The 22,161-nt window shown below is 40.6% G+C and overlaps 2 protein-coding genes across 2 annotated transcripts in view; both read left to right on the top strand.

The window, feature by feature from the left end:
• Positions 1-518: 518 nt before the first annotated feature.
• Positions 519-16,214, top strand: LOC311044324 (FYN-binding protein 1-like). The gene is made up of 19 exons (XM_084055817.1): positions 519-555; positions 783-884; positions 1,560-2,664; positions 3,232-3,265; positions 5,942-6,045; positions 6,380-6,402; positions 7,144-7,190; positions 9,281-9,413; positions 10,318-10,477; positions 11,080-11,215; positions 11,348-11,367; positions 11,470-11,515; positions 11,810-11,844; positions 12,673-12,721; positions 14,078-14,150; positions 14,275-14,437; positions 15,143-15,173; positions 15,316-15,347; positions 15,493-16,214. Exons 3-19 carry the CDS (start codon positions 1,578-1,580, stop codon positions 15,510-15,512), a joined length of 2,193 nt encoding a protein of 730 aa, XP_083911943.1. The 5' UTR covers positions 519-555; positions 783-884; positions 1,560-1,577; the 3' UTR covers positions 15,513-16,214.
• Positions 16,215-17,845: 1,631 nt separating this feature from the next.
• Positions 17,846-22,161, top strand: part of LOC311044198 (rapamycin-insensitive companion of mTOR-like) — a 43,498-nt gene continuing 39,182 nt past the window's right edge. The window contains exons 1-3 of the mRNA XM_084055630.1: positions 17,846-17,907; positions 18,621-18,668; positions 21,594-21,691. Coding sequence (XP_083911756.1) covers positions 17,859-17,907; positions 18,621-18,668; positions 21,594-21,691 — 195 coding nt within the window. The 5' untranslated portion in view covers positions 17,846-17,858. The remainder of the gene's footprint in view (positions 17,908-18,620; positions 18,669-21,593; positions 21,692-22,161) is intronic.

Raw genomic sequence — 22,161 nt, 5'->3', positions numbered from 1 at the left:
AGTAAGACTACCCTGTGTTCATCTAAATGGTAAATGGTGCATTTAAAGTCAAAACAATTGACTGCATTGAAAACCTCATAGGGAAGAGAATCTGGTTCTACTGGATGAGCACATAAACTGGACAAAACAAGAACCCAGTTAATGAGGGACAAGGATTGTCAGACTCCTTGCATGTGTCATATACACTCAGTGTATGTGATAAGATAAACTATATTGTCCCAAGGGAAATTTGCCTTGGACACATTATCTGCTGTTAAAAATACAATGACAGTGCCTACATACATACATAGGCCGACTGCCAACAAAATGCAAATGCAGTTCATGTGTGTGTTGTTTGTTGTCTTCCTGTTAGGAAGTTACTTCACTCTCCTTACCCACATGCACTGTGTATAGAAATGTATACCACACACGTCTTGCCCAATAGACGGTTCTATCTCACGACATGCACAAAGATGTTGACTCATGTGAAGTCCGAATTGGGAAGTAGATCAGATCGTACACACAGTGAGCTGCTCTGCACAACACACTGTATGCTGACTCTTCCTTGGGATGATGGTGAGACTTTATTTTACATTTTAAATGTATTAGACCATGATGTATCACCTGTAGTCGCTTTGACAATACATTAAACCGAAAAACGAATAATATATAAGCCACTGTTTGTCACTATACTACTGTAACACTTGACTGTTTGTGTAGTTCATGCTGCTCCCCGACGGTGTCTGTGACAGTAGAATAATATTCATAGAAGCTACTTCTCATTTCTTGTCTCATTAAAACAGTGACATGTCCCTTACACTTCCTGTAGTGGAACGGTGTCTGTGAAGGACAGTGCAGTGTCACAGTATCTCTGTCAGATTAACATCCTCACAACGTATTGTACGGTACGTGCATTTTTATTTTTTAATGGAAAGATGCTTTTCTTTCATGAGTGTATAATGGTAAATGAATGATTTGTCTCTTAGGTCTCATAGTCTCTTCACTTGATTGCCTCTTGACCATTTTGGGCTATATTTTCTTGCTTTTTATTTTATCCTTTAAATATTTTGGATTTATTGTCTTACATATACATCTGTAGCAATATATATACATGTATGAGTATATGAGTTTGAAACAAAAGGCCAAAAACAAAACATCAAGTATACAGTACATTACACAGTATACACACACACACAATACAGTATACATAAGCACGCATAATACATATCGTCTCTGGTGGAAACCTCATAATATGTCCAAAACTGTTACTTCTAAGGAATCAAATTCAAAAATAGCAAATGTAGCAGATCTACAAGCTTATAGATCTGCTACTTTTGTAGCTTTTGTGTGACGCTGTAGTATGATCAAGTAACTTGAACACAAAAAGTTAGAATATGGAGATTAGAGGTTTCTGCCGGACAGCAACGATATAGGCATGCGTCGTTAGTGACATCTATTGTTTAGTTTGAACACTTTCATCCCTCAGATGTGAACAAAAGATGTATGGAGACAGAGAGCAGGCAAGACATCAGGGTATAAGCTTTCCGTGACTTAAAATGGACTTATTGTTTTCTTTGTAGGAAAGAGAATCAAACGTAATGGCGGGCAGGGCTCAGTTCAACTTTGGAGGCGGCCCTGCTATGGAGCCCAAAGGGCCCAGGGTAGCGTCCTCCCTTCAAGCCAAGATGGCCGCTCTAGAGAGGACTCTATCAGAGGCCACTATGGCCACCCCCGCTAGCTTCTCGCTTCCTAAGCCTGTCATGGGGACCCTTGGGGCTTCTCGCACCGAGGACGTCGAGCCCTCGTTCCCCAAGCCGTCGGCGCTTAGAGGCAAGCCTGCATTAACACCTGGAAACAGCGAGCCTTCCACCATCCCTTTCCCCAGGCCTCCAGTGCTCAAACCGCCGGTGAACGCCGCGTTCAACAAGGCCAACGTGTTTCCTGCCCCGGGCAACAACCCCCCGTGGATGAAAGAGCATCGGACAGAATCTACCGCTGTTGCCCCGCATCCCCCAGACGTCCCCAAACCCAAACTCCCAGGCTTCCCCAAACTCCCAGACGCCGCCAAACCCAAACTCCCAGGCGTCCCCAATCTCCCAGACGTCGCCAAACCCAAATTTCCAGGCGCCCCCAAACCCCCGGACGCCGCCAAACCAAAACCCCCCGGCGCCCCCAATCTCCCAGACGCCCCCAAACCCAAACTCCTAGGCGTCCCCAAACTCCCAGACGCCCCCAAACCCAAACCTCCGGACGCCCCCAAACCGAAGACACCCTCCACCTCATCGTACCAGGAGTCCCAGTTTGCCCAGTCCCAGACACCCAGCATGATATCTATCCCCAAAAGGGACCAGAGCGCCACTTTTATACCTCCTTCTCTCTCGCACCTGCAAAACTCTTTTAACAAAAAGCAAGGTGCTACGGGAGGTATTGCTGTGGCGAAAGAGGCTCTCCGAACTTTTAACCCCGGTACCCCTGTAATCCCCAAACCTCCTCCAACAACCCAGAAACCGAAGTCTGGAACACCAGATGAACCTTTTTCACTAACGGAGAGCACAGATCCCTCTCTTCCAAAGAAGAGGCCCCTTCCTCCCCAGTTTTCTCTGGGAAGTCCTCCACAGAAGCCCAACAGGCCACCCGATGTAGACTTACAGCGGTTTCAAAAGAACGGAGTATCTCTGAATGACGGTGAGAGACCATAATATTGATGTGTAATATGACTTTTTTTAAAAGTCATATTACGTGATTACTAATATGACAAACATTCTGGTCGTTTGTTCCTTGTTCCTCAAAGTACATGGTATATGTCATGTGCATGGTATATGTGAAGTAATACAGGATTGACTTTAGATATAATTATTTGAAAACTTTAGTTACTAGTTACTAGTTACTTTGTAGATTTTGAGTATCATTACAAAATATACATTACCCACTTCAGCCCATACACATTTCGGCCATTTGAAAATAGCCGATCTATGCGTCGCGATGCAACACATTGTGAGCTTGTAGATCTGCTATTTGCAAAAGGTTTTTATACATTTTATACATTTGAAATCTTGTGAAATGGGACATTCTGCTTAATGAGTACTTTCTAATTTTGATTCTTTTAAGTACATTTTGATACCAATACTTTTGTACTTTTACTCAAGTAAATTTAGAATTCCGGACTTTTACTTGTAACAGAGTATTTCTACATTGCAGTATTGATACTTTTACTTAAGTAAAAATTGTGAATACTTTTCCCACCACTGACAGGATCTCTCCAGACCAAGCTCCGCTCACTTGCCACGTAAGTACAGCTATAGCACAATATCACTATGTCTTATAATGCTGTCGGCATATTGCTGCACAAATACTATATACTGTACTGTAGCACTGTTTCTCAAAGTGGGGTCGAGGGACCCCCCGGGGTCCTTGTGGGACCAAATGATCTGTAACTCTGAGAGTATACAAATGGAACCTCTGTAGAAATGTATATATTTTAGTATTTTTATTTTATTTATCACTGCTGTCGGGTGGAAACCTTGCATGTCTAAAACTGTTACTTTTCAAGATTCAAATGTGAAAATAGCAGATGTACAGGCTCAAACCTTTTTTTGAGCTTGTAGATCTGCTATTTTTGCTACTTTCGTGTGTGACACTGTACTATGACGAAGTAGGGCATTCGTTTACGAAAAAAATAAAATAATAATTAAAATATGGAGAGAGGTTTCTGCCCAACAGCAATGATATATTATTTTCATTACAGTTGTCATATCAAACGTATAGGTCAGGCTATTGACAATTATTGCTAAATAATCGGTGCTGGCAATCTTATAGGGTGAGCCAAACCATGTGTTGTATATCGCATTGGTTCTCAAAGTGGGTTCCGGGGACCCCCAGGGGTCCTTGAGGAAGTTCCAGGGGGTACCCAGCTAAATGATAGATTAGCCACCAAATGGACCCTTATGGGTCTGTAACTCTGAGAGTGTACAAATGGAACCAAATGGACCCTAACGGGTCCATTTGGTTCCATTTGTACACTCAGAGTTAAATTAACATTGATTGTACAATATAAATTGGGGTCCCAGGGATAGAATTGTCATTAAATGGGGGTCCGTAGCCTAATGCATGTCAAACTGGGGGTCCTTGAAATTAAAATGGTTGAGAATCACTGCTAGAGAGCCGTAAAAATCTTCTCTTATTGGGGTCCCTGGCTTATCTTTTCAAATGGGGGTCCGCGGGCTAATATGTGTCAATTTGGGGGTCCTTGACATGAAAACGTTTGAGAACCACTGGTATATCGTACCTGACGTCAGAGGATCAGAAATCTCTAGTGTTTTAGTGAGTGAATCCCAGAGACATTCTACACAGACATGCAGTGCAGTGACTGTTTCTTCTTCATCGCAAGTGATGTGGGTGTGTGGGTGAATGAAAAGGAGAACCACACACCTATATTCATCGCAAGTGATGTGTGGGTGAATGAAAAGAAGAACCACACACCTACAGTATATTCATCGCAAGTGATGTGTGTGGGTGAATGAAAAGCAAAACCGCACACCTATAATCAGAATCACACAGTCAGACAGAAACTCCTATGGCCCTGTACTGTGTTGCTTCAAAGGAAAGAAAGTAAAGGAGACAAACAGCATCAAGCCTCTCCTTTATTTGTTTTAATGCTGAAATTCTGGCCTTAAAGGAGTAGTTCACCCCAAAAAAATATTTTCTATCATTTACACACCCCATGAAGCCTTAAATTCATGGAGATTTATTTGTTTATGTCGCATTCCTAAGCCAATAATTTGATGACCGGCGGACTCTCCGGTAGGACTCTTTGAGTGTCCTACCGGAGACGCCGGTCATCAAATTATTGGCTCAGTGTGGAATGCGACAAAGACAAAAAATTCTCCATGAATATAAGGCTTCACAAGGCACTCGGGCACAGTGGTAAAGTCCCTGCCCACCACCACGGAGGTTGTGGGTTCGATTCCACCGTGGTGTACCCAGCTTTGTCGGGCGTCTATGCGAACACATTTGGACCATGTTTGGGGGATGGAAGCCGGGTGGGAAGGGTGATATTGGTCATTGCACGTACTCCTACAGGCTGGGGCGACACCTGTCAGCAGGGACTGGGACTGTTGGGCGGGAGGAGTAGTCCTCCCGGTGGGGGCTTTTCACTGGCAGGGGAGTCAGTAGGATACAACACCAGTGAAAACACAGAAATGTGTGTGGGGAGAAATTAATTGGCGTAACGACTAGATTGTGGAGAAAAAGGGGTTAAAAATATTGGCTACTCTAAATTTAAGAAACGACTCCTGGGTGAACTTCTCCTTTAAGTTGTGTTCTGAGTGAGACACCGAGGTGAACAGTGACAAACCCAGAATCAGTGGCCAAACTGAGCACAGTACTAATATCTCAACTACAGACTCATACGGTCCACTTTGTTCCATTTGTACATTTTCAGAGTTGCCTGATGAATACCAAACTGGGAGTCCTTGAAATTAAACCGCTTCAGAACCACTGTGTGAGAACCACTTCAACCACACATTATTAATACTGAACGGCCACCGCGGCCTCTCAATAGGTTTTCTGTTTGACACAGGAAGCTGTTTTTAACAAATGTATCTCACAAGTAGTCTGACAGTTTCATAATGAGGATTGAGGAACAAATCAATCTCTAAACAGGACCCAATTGTGAGGCTTTTCTTTCTGTTGTAGCTACAGTATCCTGCTTCAGGTTGTAAACAATAACACAGCTGACACCTGAAAGTTTAATATCTGTAACCATTTCCATGGGAATGATCAAACAACCAGAAAAAAACTAAACAAAAAAAAAACTTTTCAGTAAGCTATAACTGTGCTACAAAATGCTCACTTATTATGAGTTCAGGTTATTTTCAGTTTGAGCTGACCAGATGTGGAGAAGGGTTTTCAAATGTCTCCTAGCAACATTACTTAGCAACTGTTCTTTCTCACCATGTTGTAGGAGCCCACAACCACAGGCGGAAGAGGAGTGGAGCAGCTCTGATGACAACTATGAAGATATTGAGGAGGATATGAAGCCCATCACACCGTCTCTTCCCTCCCGAGGTGCTGGTTGATTTTCAATGAATACACCAAATAAATCAATATATCGTTGCTGTCGGGCAGAAACCTCTTATCTCCATATTCTAACTTTTTGTGTTTTCTTGTTATGTGTTCTCTTTGCGGTGCGAAGCGGCGCGTTTTGAGCTTGTAGATCTGCTACTTTTTGCTATTTTTGAATTTGAATCTGGGAAAGGTTTTGGACAGGTTTCCACCCGACAGAGACGATATAACCTGTCAATTGACACCCCACAAATGAATGTCATTTTACTCCAAAACAAATGAGGAATATTAAGAAACATGATTGTCATATTACCCCTGTGTTCTGTTCTCTTTACAGAGCATCTATCGCAGCAGATTGAGGTAATCATTATTCCACACAACTCATCCTTAAAGACCAGATGAAACAAATAATATGACAACCACATGTCAATCAATCTTCCACACAGAGCTATGGTGGCTAAGATATTATGCTAGACACTAGAGGGCGGTGCTGTATGTTGAACTGAACAAACATGGCAGATGCATTATAAACAATTTATTTTTTAAAGCTGAAGAGTATATTAAAATATGTTTATGGAAATATTTGAGGTCAGAAATATGCTGTAACAGAAACTTGATTCAGCACTGCCTTGTTTGATATTTATTTTCTTTAATAATACAGAAAGGTAAAAACATGGCAGGCTTTTGATTGATTGATTGAATACTTCATTAACAAGTTTGAAAACAGTGGGGGGAAAGAAATGCTAAAAGGATAACACAAAAATCCCTGGGGGGCTTGTTTCCATTGTGGCCCATCGTATACTCAATTCATCATCATGACATAGAATACATTACATATCAATGTTATCGGTGAAATTGTATTTAATTAACACCAATCCGAGCGTGTTATAACTCTGTGAGAATGTAGATTTGACCTCTGTGCATAACTGTACTTCCCAGAAGGTGGATTTGAACCGGGAACACATATGAAGGTGCCATTTGTTTTCTGTTCAAATGTGCTGCGGAGCCAATCAAACAAAGTTATGCCACCTTCTGTAAACCCGGGACTACAGTTATACACCTATAGCCTATAGTGTCTTATAATCACCTTGTTTCCTACAGGCAGAAGACAGTGATGGTGATATGTATGAGGATCTTGATGAAAGATGGTGAGAGGAATTTGTTTGACTCTTATCTTTTTCTCAGTCAGAAGGGCCTGGATGGCCCTCCACTATTGGGGGGGGGGGACACTATTGCGATTGACTGGTCTATTTATTTATTTATTTTCCTGACCGGTGCTTGTCTAGCACCCCACCGCTTCCCATTTTGTTGCGCTGCATCGTTGTGTATTGGCTGCATGTTTGCCCCTTGCCGCAATGACCGCTCTGTTACTGGCTACTGTATTTGCAGTTGATTGATTGATTGATGTACTTTATTTAGTAAGACATGAGAACAACAGTACATGGAAGTAGAAATTCACAATACGAGGTCTACTAAACTGGAAGACTCATTAAAGCACTGAGCAAAATCATCATCAAATCATCAAATCATGATGACATATAAGAGACAGACAGATATACACACTACTATAGAATGTCATACAATCAGTTTACAGGTTACTGGTATGAAGAGTGAAAAATATTTACAAAAGAAGAAAGAGAGAGGGGGGGGTGCGGGGGTGGGGTAGGTTAGGACTTGGACAGGGGGCATTTTTCAATTGCAGCCTCCTGAAGGTGTAACTTTAAGGCAGTTTTGAAAGTGAGTAGGGTTTTACACTCCTTTACTCCTTTTGGTAGGGCATTCCACATTTTTGATGAATAGCATGAGAACAGGGGCGTCAATTGGGTATGGCAGGCTATTGCAGCTGCCATACCCTGGCTCCAGGGAAGAAAAAAAAAAGAAGTACTTTTTTGATAATAAATCGGAAAAATCAGGCAAAAATAAGAATTAAATAACATAACCCTAACCTAACCCGAATCCTAACCCTAAAACCGAAATAAAGTAACCAGAAACTGGAAAAAAACGAACCCAACCCGCCCAGAACCGCACAAAAATTTCGCGCGCGCGCAGGGTGACCTCATGCACGCGCCACTGCATGAGAACGAGTTCATTCCCTTCGTTGAGCCAAATCTGGGTTGAGCATGATTTGTGGAGCTGCCTCTGGTGTTATGATCATGGACTTCATTAACATTTTGGAGTTCCTCTCTCAACTCATCAACCAGGTGTCAGACAAGAATACACCACAAAGAGTTGATCTGTGTATGCTGGCTGTGGGTGTGAAAGAACTGAGTAGATGCCCGCGGGGCTCGGGCAGCTAGAATCAAGTGCTGCTATGATAGACTGACTGACCAGGGATCAGATTACTGCAGCCAATATATGGGGGAACAAAGTTGTCCCCCCGTCAGTTAAAGTGAGAGCCGAGAGTGCACTCTCAAAGCGCATCAAACTATACCGCCGTTGAATCAAAGTGCATGTGTGATCATGGATCCGATTCCTTATTAATCGAGGTGAAAACATGCAATTTAATGTCATTGTCAATGTCTCTTATTGTAGGCTGCTACAGCATGGAGTAGGCTACAGCTCGCCTATATTGTGTTAGAACAGCATTTGGGGTTTGTCGGGTCCATAAAATAATGGGTGCCGTCCAGGTGCGTCTTTCTTTTTTCTTATTTTTTATGTCGGCTCCACTTGGATTTCGGAAACCAATTTCAGATTCCATTAGGGTTTGGTCCGTCATTGTAAAGAGCTCTATGTGTATAATATCTAATCTAATATGTTCATTATTTATTCTGACTTCCTTATTACTAAGTGATGTTTATTGAAATGCAATGTTTCATGTAGTTCTTCTAACTTTCACTGTATAGAGTGTAAAGCTTGAATGTCCCTTCAATAGAAAGTCTGAAAATTACTTTAACATTTACAATCTGTTTATCCAGAGCTACTTAGTGTATATAGTTAGTTAGTTAATTAAATTCTGAGGAGTCCATTTGGTTACATTTGTATAGCCAACTCCCAAAGTCACCATAGAAACCTGTCACCGTCACCATAGAACCCCCCCAGCTAATGTCCCCCGACTTTTTCCCTCATGCCGGCGCGCTTGTCAATGTGAGGATTTAGCACAGAAATGGCTGGATATATTAGCAACAGAGTGTGACATAACAGTGTTCTACAGTACAGCTGGAATTTGCAATATCCTGCTCTAACCTTAAAATTACTTAAATACTTAATTCAATGTTCCAATCTATTTTTTGCAAATCAGGCCAGCGCAGGAGACGATAGAAACCAACAGTTCAAAGGAAATTACGAAAAAGGACAAGAAACAGCTTCAACAGGAGAAGAAACTGCAGGAAGCCAACGAGAAGAGGGAACAAGACGCTAGAAAGAAGTTTAAGGTAAAAAGGATAAGCCGACTCTCCAGATGTGTTATGTTATGTCATTTATACTGGATTTGATTGGATATTATGTGATTCTTTAGGTTACTACTTATCTTTACAGCAATGTTCAACTTTGGTAGAACCTTATGTTACCTGGACATAATATAAGTCTATAATCTTTTTTTGTTACTTCTGTGCTCTGTGCGTGAGAAACCGGAAACAGTGTTTGTTGAAACACTTTTAAAAATGCAAACAACTTGCATTCTGTCAAAAAATACTAATCTAAACAAATGCAAACAAAGCAGTTTGCATTCGTTGTGGTAAAAGTGGGATTTTTGAGACATTTTCACCATAAAATGAAAGTAAAAGGAATAGCTATTTCTGGTTTCTTAGAGCACAGAAACAACAGATAAAGATGATGAACAATATTTGGACTTATCTCATGCCCAGGGTTGTATTGACGACGTACAACCCAAGGTACTACCAAAGTTAAATATTACTTAAAAAATCAACACAATATATGAAATTACTTAAATCCTTGCACTCATTCACTCATACTCGTGGTTTGAAACTTGGAGACCCAGTTTTAAAGGAGTATGTCACCCAAATAATTACTTATTTTCTATCATTTACACACGCCGTGAACCCTTGAATTCATGGAGATTTTTTTGTTTTTGTCTCATTCCTTAGCCAATTATTTAATCAATTGAGTTTGAATTGAGTTTGGTACAGCAGCCACCCAGTCATTGAATTATTGGCTTAGGAATGTGACAAAAACTAAAAAATCTCCATGAATTCAAGGCTGCATGGCGTGTGTAATTGATTGAAAAGAAGTAATTTCTTGGGTGAACTACTCCTTTAAGTTATACGAATTCAAGTCAAGCAGCAAATATAGATGACAGCTGTTTTTCCACACCTTTAGATTAAAGGGCCAGTCCAGGTAGTCTTCGAGGCAACGGTACGAATAGACTGTAAAAAAGGAAAGACAGATCTGGCTCTGAAGAAGGGAGAGACCATAGACGTAATACGAGTCACAGACAACCCGGAGGGGCGATGGCTGGCCAGGAACACTGATGGCTGCTGTAAGTTACTCAGTACACACGCACGCACACACACACACACACACACACACACACACACACGGTTATGAAATTTTACATGACGATTAATTGTCACTCAAATGATTGCGATTAACGATTTAATTGTGTTTTTGTCTTAGAAAATTACATTTCTGTTTGGCTTTTAGGCTTTGAAGTTGCACATGGCAGATATGACACATAACCTAAATATACAAAGAAATGATTGACATATTTGGTAAAACATTTTCAAAAAACAGCTTGTAGATCTGCTATTTCCACCATTTTTTTAAATGTTTGAAAATATATGAACATTTTTCAACATGGAAACGATTATGACGATTTTGACAAAATAATTGCGATTATCTCAAATAATTGCAATTAGACCATTATGTAATAATTGTGACAGGTCTAACACACACACACACACACACACACACACACACACACACACACACACACACACACACACACACACACACACACACACACACACACACACACACACACACACACACACACACACACACACACACACACATAGTGTGTGGCAAATAAAAAAGATGGCCTCTTCTTCTTTGTTTATGAGATGTTCTCTGCTGTTTCAGATGGCTACGTGAAGACTGATTCTATTGACATTGACACTGATCGTTTGAAAAAACAGAGCTCAAGGGCGCTTCTGTCTAACTCGTCTGAAGAACCAGACCAAGAGATTTATGATGATATTGGGCCTGATGTCTCCAGGTTTGTAGCAAGAACAATGCCACAAAACAAGCAATAGGACTACATTAGTTCATTTGACTTCTAAGAGATAAAAGCTCTCTAAAACCAACCTTCAGGCATTTCAATAATCTCCCTTTGACCTGTTTCTTTCAGTGATGGACAAGGCCAAAATGGTGAGTGATGGGTTGTTTGGATTTTCCTTCGCAACGACAGTTAGTATTATAATGAAATAATATGGTTTCTTTGTAATAACATTTGTACACTTTTTAAAACAGGTGAGGATGATGATGATGATGATTATATCGTGGTCGAAGATGAATGGTAATAATATATATATATAACACTACTATTTCCACTACCATTAAAGTTTGTCTGCAGAACAGCATCATTCTATCCCTTCTCTAGCTTTAGAATTGTATATTCTTATGTTTGAGAGACACCTGGTGGTTGGCGTTGTTATTGCAACCGTCTTTCTGTACACATGAGGTTTGCTCTCATGCTATTAAACCAAACCACACCCAATGGAAATGTCTATATGTATGAGCAATTTAACCTTTGTAGATAATTACACACTGTACAATATGTACGTCAATAGTAAACAACCCTCTTTTTCAGCTTTCCCCCTCCACCACCACCGACTGGATATGAAGGTAAGTAAACATGTCATCATCTAAAGCAGGGGTCTTCAACAGGGGGTCCGGGACCCCAAGGGGGTCCTCAGAGCTACTATAGGGGGTCCGCCAAATCTTTGTGTGATACGATTTTGTTTTTTGGGCGGTGCAACCGCCCCTATATGTGAGGTTTGGACATCGACCCAATTGCACCCCCCCAACCCTGCGCTGTGATTGGCCACCAGTGTACCCCCCTAACCCTGCACCGTGATTGGCCACCATGACTCTATTCAGGACTGTGATTGGCTAGAAACACATGACACATGTGCATAGCCCTATAAATAGGACTATGCACTTAAAAAAACACTTTTATGTTTTTTTTTTTTTTGTGAATCACTTCCATCACTGTGATGACCACTGTGACCACACCGCCCACTTCACACTGGGTGTGGTTTTACTTTTTTTTTTTTATATTAGCCACTTGAACCCTAAAATTCATTTTTTGAGGGGAACATTAGCCGAAAATAGCAAATCTACAAGCTCTCAACGCCTCGCGCTGCGAGGCGTTGAGAGCTTGTAGATCGGCTATTTTTGGCAAAGAGGCTATAGGTGTAGAGGGAAAAAATAGCAGACTAAGTAAAATCTGTAATCTGAAACACAATTTTATACAATATAGAGTAGGGGGTCCCTGCTTCATCTCTTTCTCAGCTAGGGGGGGTCCTTGGCCTGAAAACATAGAAGACCCCTGATATAAACACAGCTTTTACCAATGTCATTGTCATTATTGACAACTCTCAGAGTCCTGGTATTGTTATTACTAGAGTTGACTGAAGTAAAGTTAAAAATAAACTGTGCTTTTGTCCTCAGATGATGAGGAGTATGATGATGTTGGATCCGCACCACCGCCTCTCAACTGGTAAGGCTCAGAGGCACACATGATAATGATAATAATAATAATAATAGTATTTATTGTCCCCTCAGGGATATTCATCTTCACAGTCTGTTCCAACAGAAAAACACATAACCATGTAGCACAGTGGTTCTCAAACTTGTTCAGGTCAAGGACCCCCAAATTGACACTTATTAGCCCGTGGACCCCCATTTGAAAATATATGTCAGGGACGCCCAATAAGAGACGTTTTTTACGGCTTTAGCAGCGATTCTCAACCATTTTAATTTCAAGGACCCCCAGTTTAACATGCATTAGGCTACGGACCACCATTTAATGACAATTATATCTCTGGGACCACAATTTATATTGAAAAATCAACGTTAATGTAACTCTGAGAGTGTACAAATGGAACCAAATGGACCCGATTTGTACACTCTCAGAGTTAAAGCCCCATAAGGATCCATTTGGTTCCTAACTATCCACCATTTAGCTGTGGACCCCCTGGAACTCCCTCGAGTACCCCTGGGGGTCCCCGGACCCCACTTTGTGAACCAATGATGTAGCACACAACAACATAGCACACAACAACATACTGCAACACCAAGACAATACATGAAGTCCCCAGTGTACACAGAACCATCATATTAGAGAGTCAGATTGTCTGAAGGGACAAAACTCCTACTGAAACGAATGTCAAAGTTCTGTATCTTTGTCCAGATGGCATGAGTCTGTAGTGACGATATAGGAGCTGATAAGTGTCAAGTGTCATTTGCTATTGTGAGTGTTTGCTATTTGCTACAGCAGGGGTCTTCAACATTTTCAGGCCAAGGACCCCCTAGCTGAGAGAGAGATGAAGCAAGGACCCCCTACTCTATATTGTATAAAATTGTGTTTCAGATTAAAGTTTTTTTTTATACTTAGTCTGCTCTTTTTTCCCTCTACACCTATAGCCTCTTTGCCAAAAATAGCCGATCTACAAGCTCTCAACGCCTCGCGCTGCGAGGCGTTGAGAGCTTGTAGATCGGCTATTTTTGGCTAAAAGTTCTCCTCAGAAAAGGAATGCTAAGGTTCAAGTGGTTAAGGTAAAAAAAACATATCACACAAAGATTTGGCGGACCCCCTGCAGTAACTCTGAGGACCCCCTAGGGGTCCCGGACCCCCTGTTGAAGACCCCTGTGCTACATACAGTATGTGTGATGGCATTATTGTTCATTTTTGAAAGTGTAGGTGTGTCCGAAAATCCGAACATCTTAGAGGCAATATGGATAATATTGAAAAGTTTGTTTTTGTTAGACATGGACATTGCTATTTATTTTATAATGACCAATTAAGTCTTTTTTTCTTCATCTGTATACACGTATGTCTTTTTTATTTCCATAGTGTCGAGGTGATGGATCCAAAGAAGAAGAAGATATTTGACAAAGAAGAAAAAGAGTTCAGGAAGAAATTTAAAGTAAGAGCTCTTGCTACTGTATGTCTGCATGTCTATGGTTGTGCAATAACATACAGTCTTGACCTTTGAGCCCATCATCATCTATTGGTTGTTGCTCAAACTTCTATAATTGTCCATGTTTTAGTTTGCAGGAGAAATCCGGGTGCTGTACAGTGTTACTATAGCAACGACTTTGACCAATAAGAAATGGGGAAACAAAGATTTGCCTCTGAACCCAGAAGAAGAGATTGATGTCATTGAAGACGCTGTTGATGGCAAACTGATCGGCAGGAATAGGGAAGGAAAATGTAAGCTTGCATTACACTTATTTTACGCTGTATAACAGGTATGGGACGATAATCGTTATTATCGTTTATCGTAATGAAAAACCACTCATAATAATCGTATCGCGGATATTCAAATGTATGGTGAAATTGTATACTTGATAAAACAAACCTGTAAAGAGCGCATTTAGTACACTCTTACTTCACTCTACACCAGGGGTCTTCAACGTTTTCAGGCCAAGGACCCCCTACCTGAGAGAGAGATGAAGCAGGGACCCCCTCTATATTGTATAAAATTGTGTTTCAAACTTTTGCTGCTCTTTTTTCCCTCTACACCTATAACTCTTTGCCAAAAATAGCAGATCTACAAGCTCACAACGCCTCGCAGCGCGAGGCGTTGAGAGCTTGTAGATCTGCTATTTTTGGCTAAAGTTCTCCTCAGAAAAGGGATGCTAGGGTTCAAGTGGTTAATGTAAAAAAATAAATCTATCACACAAAGATTTGGCGGACCCCCTGTTGAAGACCCCTGCTCTACACAAATCAATTCGGCAAAAAGGTTTTAAGCATATTTTGATTATCGCGATAATATCGTTGATTGCAATACTTTTTGCCACAATAATCGTGACATGTAATGTTCATATCATCCCATCCCTACTATATAACAGGTTGGTTTGAGTGGGTGTACTTCTTAAAAATATACATAATTATAATTATGCTGTTCTTTTTCAGTCGGCTATGTGGCCATGGTGAACGTTGCACAGTGAGTTTATTTGTGTCACACACAGAAACACAACCAGTTCAGAGAGAATATGCACATGATTATGCAAAATATGGCCGAGTCTCTCTCTGTGTACAGTGTTTCATGGATTTGATTATTATTATATTTTTTTCATTTTAAACAGGCATGACGATATCTATGATGACATCGGAGAGGGTACGTATGTGTCAGTGTTTGAATTTGCTAATTTGAATTTTATCATAATATGATAAAATTCGAATGATATTGTTCAAAGATATTTGTGCTAACAGACAAACACAATTAAAAATATTCATTCAAAATGTCTCTTTTCCCCCAAAAGATTGCATCTATGATAACTGATGGCTGAAACAACAAGAAGCGCTCATGTGGTTATGGTTATGTTTATGATTATTGTTATCATTTTATAATTTATTTTAATTTTTCACTCCCAAATATTGCTTCTTCTTTTTTTTGACACTTTGGATGTAGTATGTATATATTTTGATATTTGTATTCTGCTCTGTTTTGATACCAATGATGATGTCTGTGTGTGTGTGTGTGTGTGTGTGTGTGTGTGTGTGTGTGTGTGTGTGTGTGTGTGTGTGTGTGTGTGTGTGTGTGTGTGTGTGTGTGTGTGTGTGTGTGTTGTGTGTGTGTGTGTGTGTGTGTGTGTGTGTGTGTGTGTGTGTGTGTGTGTGCGTGTGCGTATTCATGTGCGTGTCTGTGTGCTCACCTGCATGGATGTCAATAGGTTGTTGGTTGTTGTAGTAGAGATGATAGGTTTGCACTGTTTTATAGTTGGAAATTGGTTAAATCTGGTACAAAGCATTTTTTCTCTTTTAGATCAATGTAAACTAAACTAAACTAATCTAAACCAAACTGACTATAAACTGAAATATAAATGGAGCCAAGACAATGGCATGAATGAATCACTAGACAGCCTCATAATACCATACAGTATAAATATTTCTGCATATTAATGATGAATACATTTTGTTGTGCTTTTGTTTTCCTGGTTGATCTGTAAATGTAGCCAATAAAGATTTCACATCATTGATTTCGATAAACATGATTTTGCCTCTTTGTTTTTTTTGCGTCCATCAATGTAATGATGAATCTGTAATAAGTAGAAGGAGAATGCAATTTCCCATAGAAATAGAAAAGGAGGTGTCATTCACTGCTGACGTTTTTCTGTTTTTCCCTTTTCTCCTTTGTACATAGTGTTTTGTATTTGTTGATGACACATATTAGTTTATTTGTTATGCTATGTTGGTGAATTGAATACATAGGACCACAATGGAAACCCAGGACTTAGCCTTAATGTCTGACTGTACCTTGTGCTGTTTACATTTCTGACTAATAAAGTATCCATAGAATAGCATAGAATAGAAAACAGGGTGGTAGTTGCCAGGGTCTAATTTGCTTCCTTTTTTGAACAGAGGGGTGACTCTCGCTAGTTTGAAATCTTGCGGGACGTGCCCCTGGCTGATGGAGAGTTATGTTATGTGGGCAATAATTGGGCCAATAGAGGGGGCCTGCGTCTCTGAGAAAATTTGGAGGGGATGTTGTCGTGCCCGGTGGCCTTGTTTTGTTGTAGGGTGCTCAGTTTTTTAAACACATCATCAGTTGTCACCATGCATGGTGAGTTTAAAGTCATCTTCGCGTACACCTAGATTTTTGTAGAATGCTTGGATGTGCTTTACTAGCCTGGTAAACCCCCCCTCCCTCCGGAAATCTCATTTGCATCGCAAGCTTCTTCCATTTGACAGAGTCAGAGGTTAGTGCTTTACCCCATATAGCCCAGAATGAGAGGGCAGTATGTTAACCAGTGTGGTTGCTATGGTTGCAAAGAAGTTGTTTAGGTGATTTGCCACATCCAGCTTATCTGTAATTAGCGTGCCATCCGAATTGATGTTGATGTTTGCGGATCTGGTTTTCTGTTTCTTACTGCAGTCTAACTGATTAAATATCTTCCAGAGAGCTCCCGTGGTTTGTTCATGTTTTCATCAACTTTTTCATGGTAGTTTTTGTCTGCTGTTTTTATAATGCCAGTTACCTTGTTGCGAAGGATGTTTCATTTTGTACATTTTATACATTTTGATGCCAATACTTTTGTAGGCCTACTTTAATCAAATACCGAACTTGTACTTGTAACAGACTATTTCTACAAAAGGGTATTGATACTTTTACTTAACCCATTAAGACCGGGAGCACATCTGTGTCACTGTAGATGTCTTTGGCTATTCAAAAATATCAGATATACAAGCTCATAGCGTGGCACCGGGTGCCGCACTACGAGCTTGTAGATCTGATATTTTTGAAAAATCGTAAAAATTTGTGCAAATCTTTGAATATATATATATTATATGTAATATATATATATATATTTAAAGTAAACATTTTTAAAGCGAACATTTGTAACTGAAATATTTGCTTCTGGGGGTCCCTGGAACAAAATATCTTTATTTATTTTGTATATGTTTAAAAAAAAAAAACTGTTATGATTTACAAAACCTTTTTTGAATCGGCCTCAGCCCTCAGGTCTTAACTCTTAATGGGTAAAAAAAAAAGAGATTGTGAGTACTTCGCAGCTTCAGCCTCCTCCAAGCCAAGCTCCATCATCATCATCATCACCACCATCGCTCTAGTCTCGCGAGAAGTCACGAAGTTTCCGGTGTTGTGTGTGTATTATGTTCCTGGACAAACATGGCGGCCAGCTTCCGCGGCCGTCCTATCCGAAGTCTGCGGATGCGAGGTAAAAAAAAAACAGAAAGCGAGCGAGAGAGAAAGAAAGCAACGAGGGGGAAAAAACAAGCTTTTTATCTACGACTGACTGTCGCCTTGGACGAGATCTCGTTGTGGGAAATGATACATTTTTTACGGTCGTCGCGGTGCCGCTCGAGCGACGGCCTCTCGGCCGGCGGCCGTTGCTTTTTTACTCTCTCTCTCTCTCTCTCTCTCTCTCTCTCTCTCTCTCTCTCTCTCTCTCTCTCTCTCTCTCTCTCTTAATAACCGTTGTCTCTCTGTCTCTGTATGTATCCCCCTCAATGTGTGTGTTTTATTTGTGTCTCTCTGTCTGTCTGTCTGTCTGTCTGTCTGTCTGTCTGTCTGTCTGTCTCTCTTTCTTTCTCTCTTAATAACCGTTGTCTCTCCGTCTCTGTCTCCCTCTTAACGTGTGTGTGTGTGTGTGTGTGTGTGTGTGTGTGTGTGTGTGTGTGTGTGTGTGTGTGTGTGTCTCTCTCTCTCTCTCTCTCTCTCTCTCTCTCTCTCTCTCTCTCTCTCTCTTAATAACCGTTGTGTCTCTGTCTATGTCTCCCCAATAACGTGTGTGTGTCTCTCTCGCTCTCTCTCTCAATAACCGTTGTCTCTCTGTCTATGTCTCCCCAATAACGTGTGTGTGTGTGTGTGTGTGTGTGTGTGTGTGTGTGTGTGTGTGTGTGTGTGTGTGTGTGTGTGTGTGTGTGACAGGTCGGAATGACAGCGGAGAAGAGAACGTACCGCTCGATCTGACCAGAGGTAAGAAGAAGAAAGCACTAATAGTCTGTTAATAATAACGTTACAACAAAAAACAACAAGCATTTTAATAGATAAACACTCATTAAAGACTGTGTTGGTCGCACCAGACGCCCCCCCCCCCCAAATGACGTTATTTTCTACTGAGTTTCAGCTGTTTCTCTGTTGAAAATAATAAACGTCTTTTTTTGGGTCATATTATATAACAATAATCAGCCCCCAAATGTCCTTAATCCGTTCACATCACAGCAACAGTGACAGCGATTATTATTATTATTGGTCAAAATGGATGAGTATCATCATTTCTGCAAAGCAGTGAATGAATCCCCCTGTATGTACTGTAGTCTGTACTGTGTGTGTGTGTGTGTGTGTGTGTGTGTGTGTGTGTGTGTGTGTGTGTGTGTGTGTGTGTGTGTAAAAGTATTGGCATCAAAATGTACTTAAAGTACCAAAAGTAAAAGTACTAAAATGTTTGAAAATAGCAGATCTATAAGATCTGATCTGATCTTGTAGATCAGCTATTTTCAAGTAGCCTATGTATAAAATAGGGCTAAAGTGGTTAATGTGGAGTAAAAGTACAATATTTGCCTCTGAGATGTAGTGGAGTAGAAGTAAAAGTATTGGAAATTGGAAATACTCAAGTAAAGTACAAATACCTCAAACTTAAGTACAGTACAGTACTACACTACTGTGTGTGTGTGTGTGTGTGTGTGTGTGTGTGTGTGTGTGTGTGTGTGTGTGTGTCACTGTGTACAGTATGACATACAGTGGAGGAAAAGCCCTTAATAGCTCTTGCTAATACGTTAATCGTTGTTGTCGTTGACTCTAGTGTCAGGGGATGATTGATCCCCCTCCTTGGCTGCTGCTGCTGCTGGTTGTTGTTGTTTGTGTTGTTGTTGTCCGCCAGGTAATTACAACAATGTAACAACAGGCATATAATAACAAGCGAGGAGGAGGAGGGCAAGCTAACTGGGCTATCATAGCTAGGTTAGCAGCGTTAGCTATACTGTCTGCCACAGCACAGCTAACCACTACCAGCCATGTTGTTTTGAATGGTGTGTGAATGGGACAGATCGCACTCGATTCACAAGCCCTGATATTATTTAGCTGGCACAACCTGCACTACGTGATACTGTGGTGCTGGTGGAGGTGGAGGTTGTTGTTGCTGTTCATTGTTGGCTGAATGAAAGGGTTTTGGAGGAGGTGGTGAGCTGCGAGTGGCATGGACCTAATAGCCCTGGATCAAGACTATCACAGATGTATTTGATCGAGTCTGACTTTTACTTTCGTATCATAGATATGCAAACGTGGGGAAAAAATGATAAAATACATCTATAATAGTCTTGATCCCAGGCTAAAACAACACAGTATCTCCGATGATCCGTTTTATTTGTGTCCAATTTTGGACTATAGGTGCTGTTTACTTTTTGTAGGTACAATGTTACATTCATATACAGTACATTCATAGTCATTGATTGATTTGATTGAATGCTTTATTAACAGTTTGCAAAATAGTACAGTGGTACAATTATGCAATGATGCTAAAAGGATAACACGAAAAAAGTGCTAAGCGCTTGTTTCCATTGTGGTCCTATGTATTCGATTCACACGTCTTCAGCAGCATCATATGCAATCTGTGTATTGGGGATGGATCATAGTAGGTAGCCTATTTGTCTGCTATTGCTGAAGATATGTCATGTTTGAGCAATCTTTTATGACATTTTGTGAGTGCCAGGTGTTACATTAACAACCTTGTAGGTCAATCTTTACATTCATATACACTACAGTAGTACATAGTCACACATCTTCAGCATAATCATATGCAATCTGTTTATCAGGGATGGATCATAGCCTGCTATTGCTGAAGATATGTCAGGATGTTTGAGCGATCTTGTATGACATTTTGTCAGCTTTCGTTGTTCAAGTGAACACGCGATCATACACGGTAGCTATGATTGAATGATGTTACAAATGATTTGACTGTGTAGCGTTGAATGTTTTATTTACACAAGCCTGGATTTAACTCTTCAGTCCTGCCTTTGCATAAGAAAAGTCCACTTAAAGTATGAAGCAAATTCCCACCCTCCAGCTGTGTTTTCCATTTAAATTGGATATAGTATGGGTGATTTAAGGGTTGCTAGGTCTCCTTTCTAAATGCATGTAGGCAAAGACTTCATAACCCGAGTCCATGCATGTTGTGTCATTCCCAAGTGAAGGGGTTTCTCAAATTCACATAAAGCTTGACACCATTTTAAGACTCACTTAGCACTTAATGTGCTTTGATAAATATTGATGCCTCAAGTCAACAACCAAGAGAATAACTTGCACATTAATGATCACATTTCAGTCTGTGATGCCAAGGTGTCTTTACATCCAATATTTGGTAAAGGATTTGATTCATTAGGAAATAATGTATGTATTACTTTTCATACAGTATTAGCATAAACATAGTTGCACTCTAAAATCTCTGTATTCACCTTGTGAGCAAATCTAATGTATCCGGTGAAATATACTAGCTAATCATCTTCTCACTATTAAGGAACTGATGCTTTAGTATAATATCCACCTCTCCCTTCATTCAAACAACTTGTAAACATTATGGGAATCACATATTCCCTTATTCAATGTGTCTGTTCTGAGCTTGTCTACACTGTACACAATCAGTCTGTGCAGCAAAATCATCTTATGCCTGATTTATAGTTGGCACGCTGGTGTCGCGCACGGAAATAGTAGATCTACAAGCTCACGACGTGTCGCAGTGTGACACGTTGTGAGCTTGTAGATTGGCTATTTTTCCAAGTTTGCGACACTCAGGCTTTACTTCCTGCAACATATCAATTACGGTTCAGTGGATGACTCATATTATGGAAATACTACCTAAATCCTTGTCTTGGTTACAATGTATTTTTTTCTCTCCTTCTTCTGTAGAACCTTCTGACAACTTCCGTGAAATACTTCAAAATGTGGCCAAGCCTCATGGAGTCAGTAACATGCGAAAACTGGGCCACCTGAACAACTTCATAAAGGTAGCGGCTGTCAAATTATGTCACTGTGTTTTTTCCATTTGAATGTTTTTTTTTAGTTTTACCTTGTTCTTTGGATCACTGCAGAAGAAACGAGAGGAGGGGGAGAATGCTAAGCTGTGGTTTGCAGTGGTACAAGCTCAGTGCGTAGGGGAGAGTGACTCGCTGTTAAGTGATCTGCAGAGATTGACTCGCTCGCTGTGTTCCCTTTCCTCTCCCCTGTACTACTAGCATAGCCACTGAGTGACCTCTCCTTGGTCCTCTCCTCCTGGGTGTTGTAACTGTGCCTGTCATTGTGATGCTGACAGTGAGTTGTAACGGGAGCTCTAAGGGATGGGGAAAAGCAACCGTGACCTAATGGTGCGTCAACACCAGCACTCTTGACTTTGAAACCTGAGATTTACCAATGTCTGGTTAATCCAATGTAGTTATTTAGTCACAAGCCCTTGTTAATACGCCGGCTCAGTGGGCTT

Source organism: Gymnoscopelus microlampas, assembly GCF_963454915.1.
Source record: "Gymnoscopelus microlampas genome assembly, chromosome: 4".
Classification (NCBI taxonomy): domain Eukaryota; kingdom Metazoa; phylum Chordata; class Actinopteri; order Myctophiformes; family Myctophidae; genus Gymnoscopelus; species Gymnoscopelus microlampas.
Note: the sequence above shows the minus strand (reverse complement) of the source record. Positions and strands in the feature narration are given on the sequence as shown.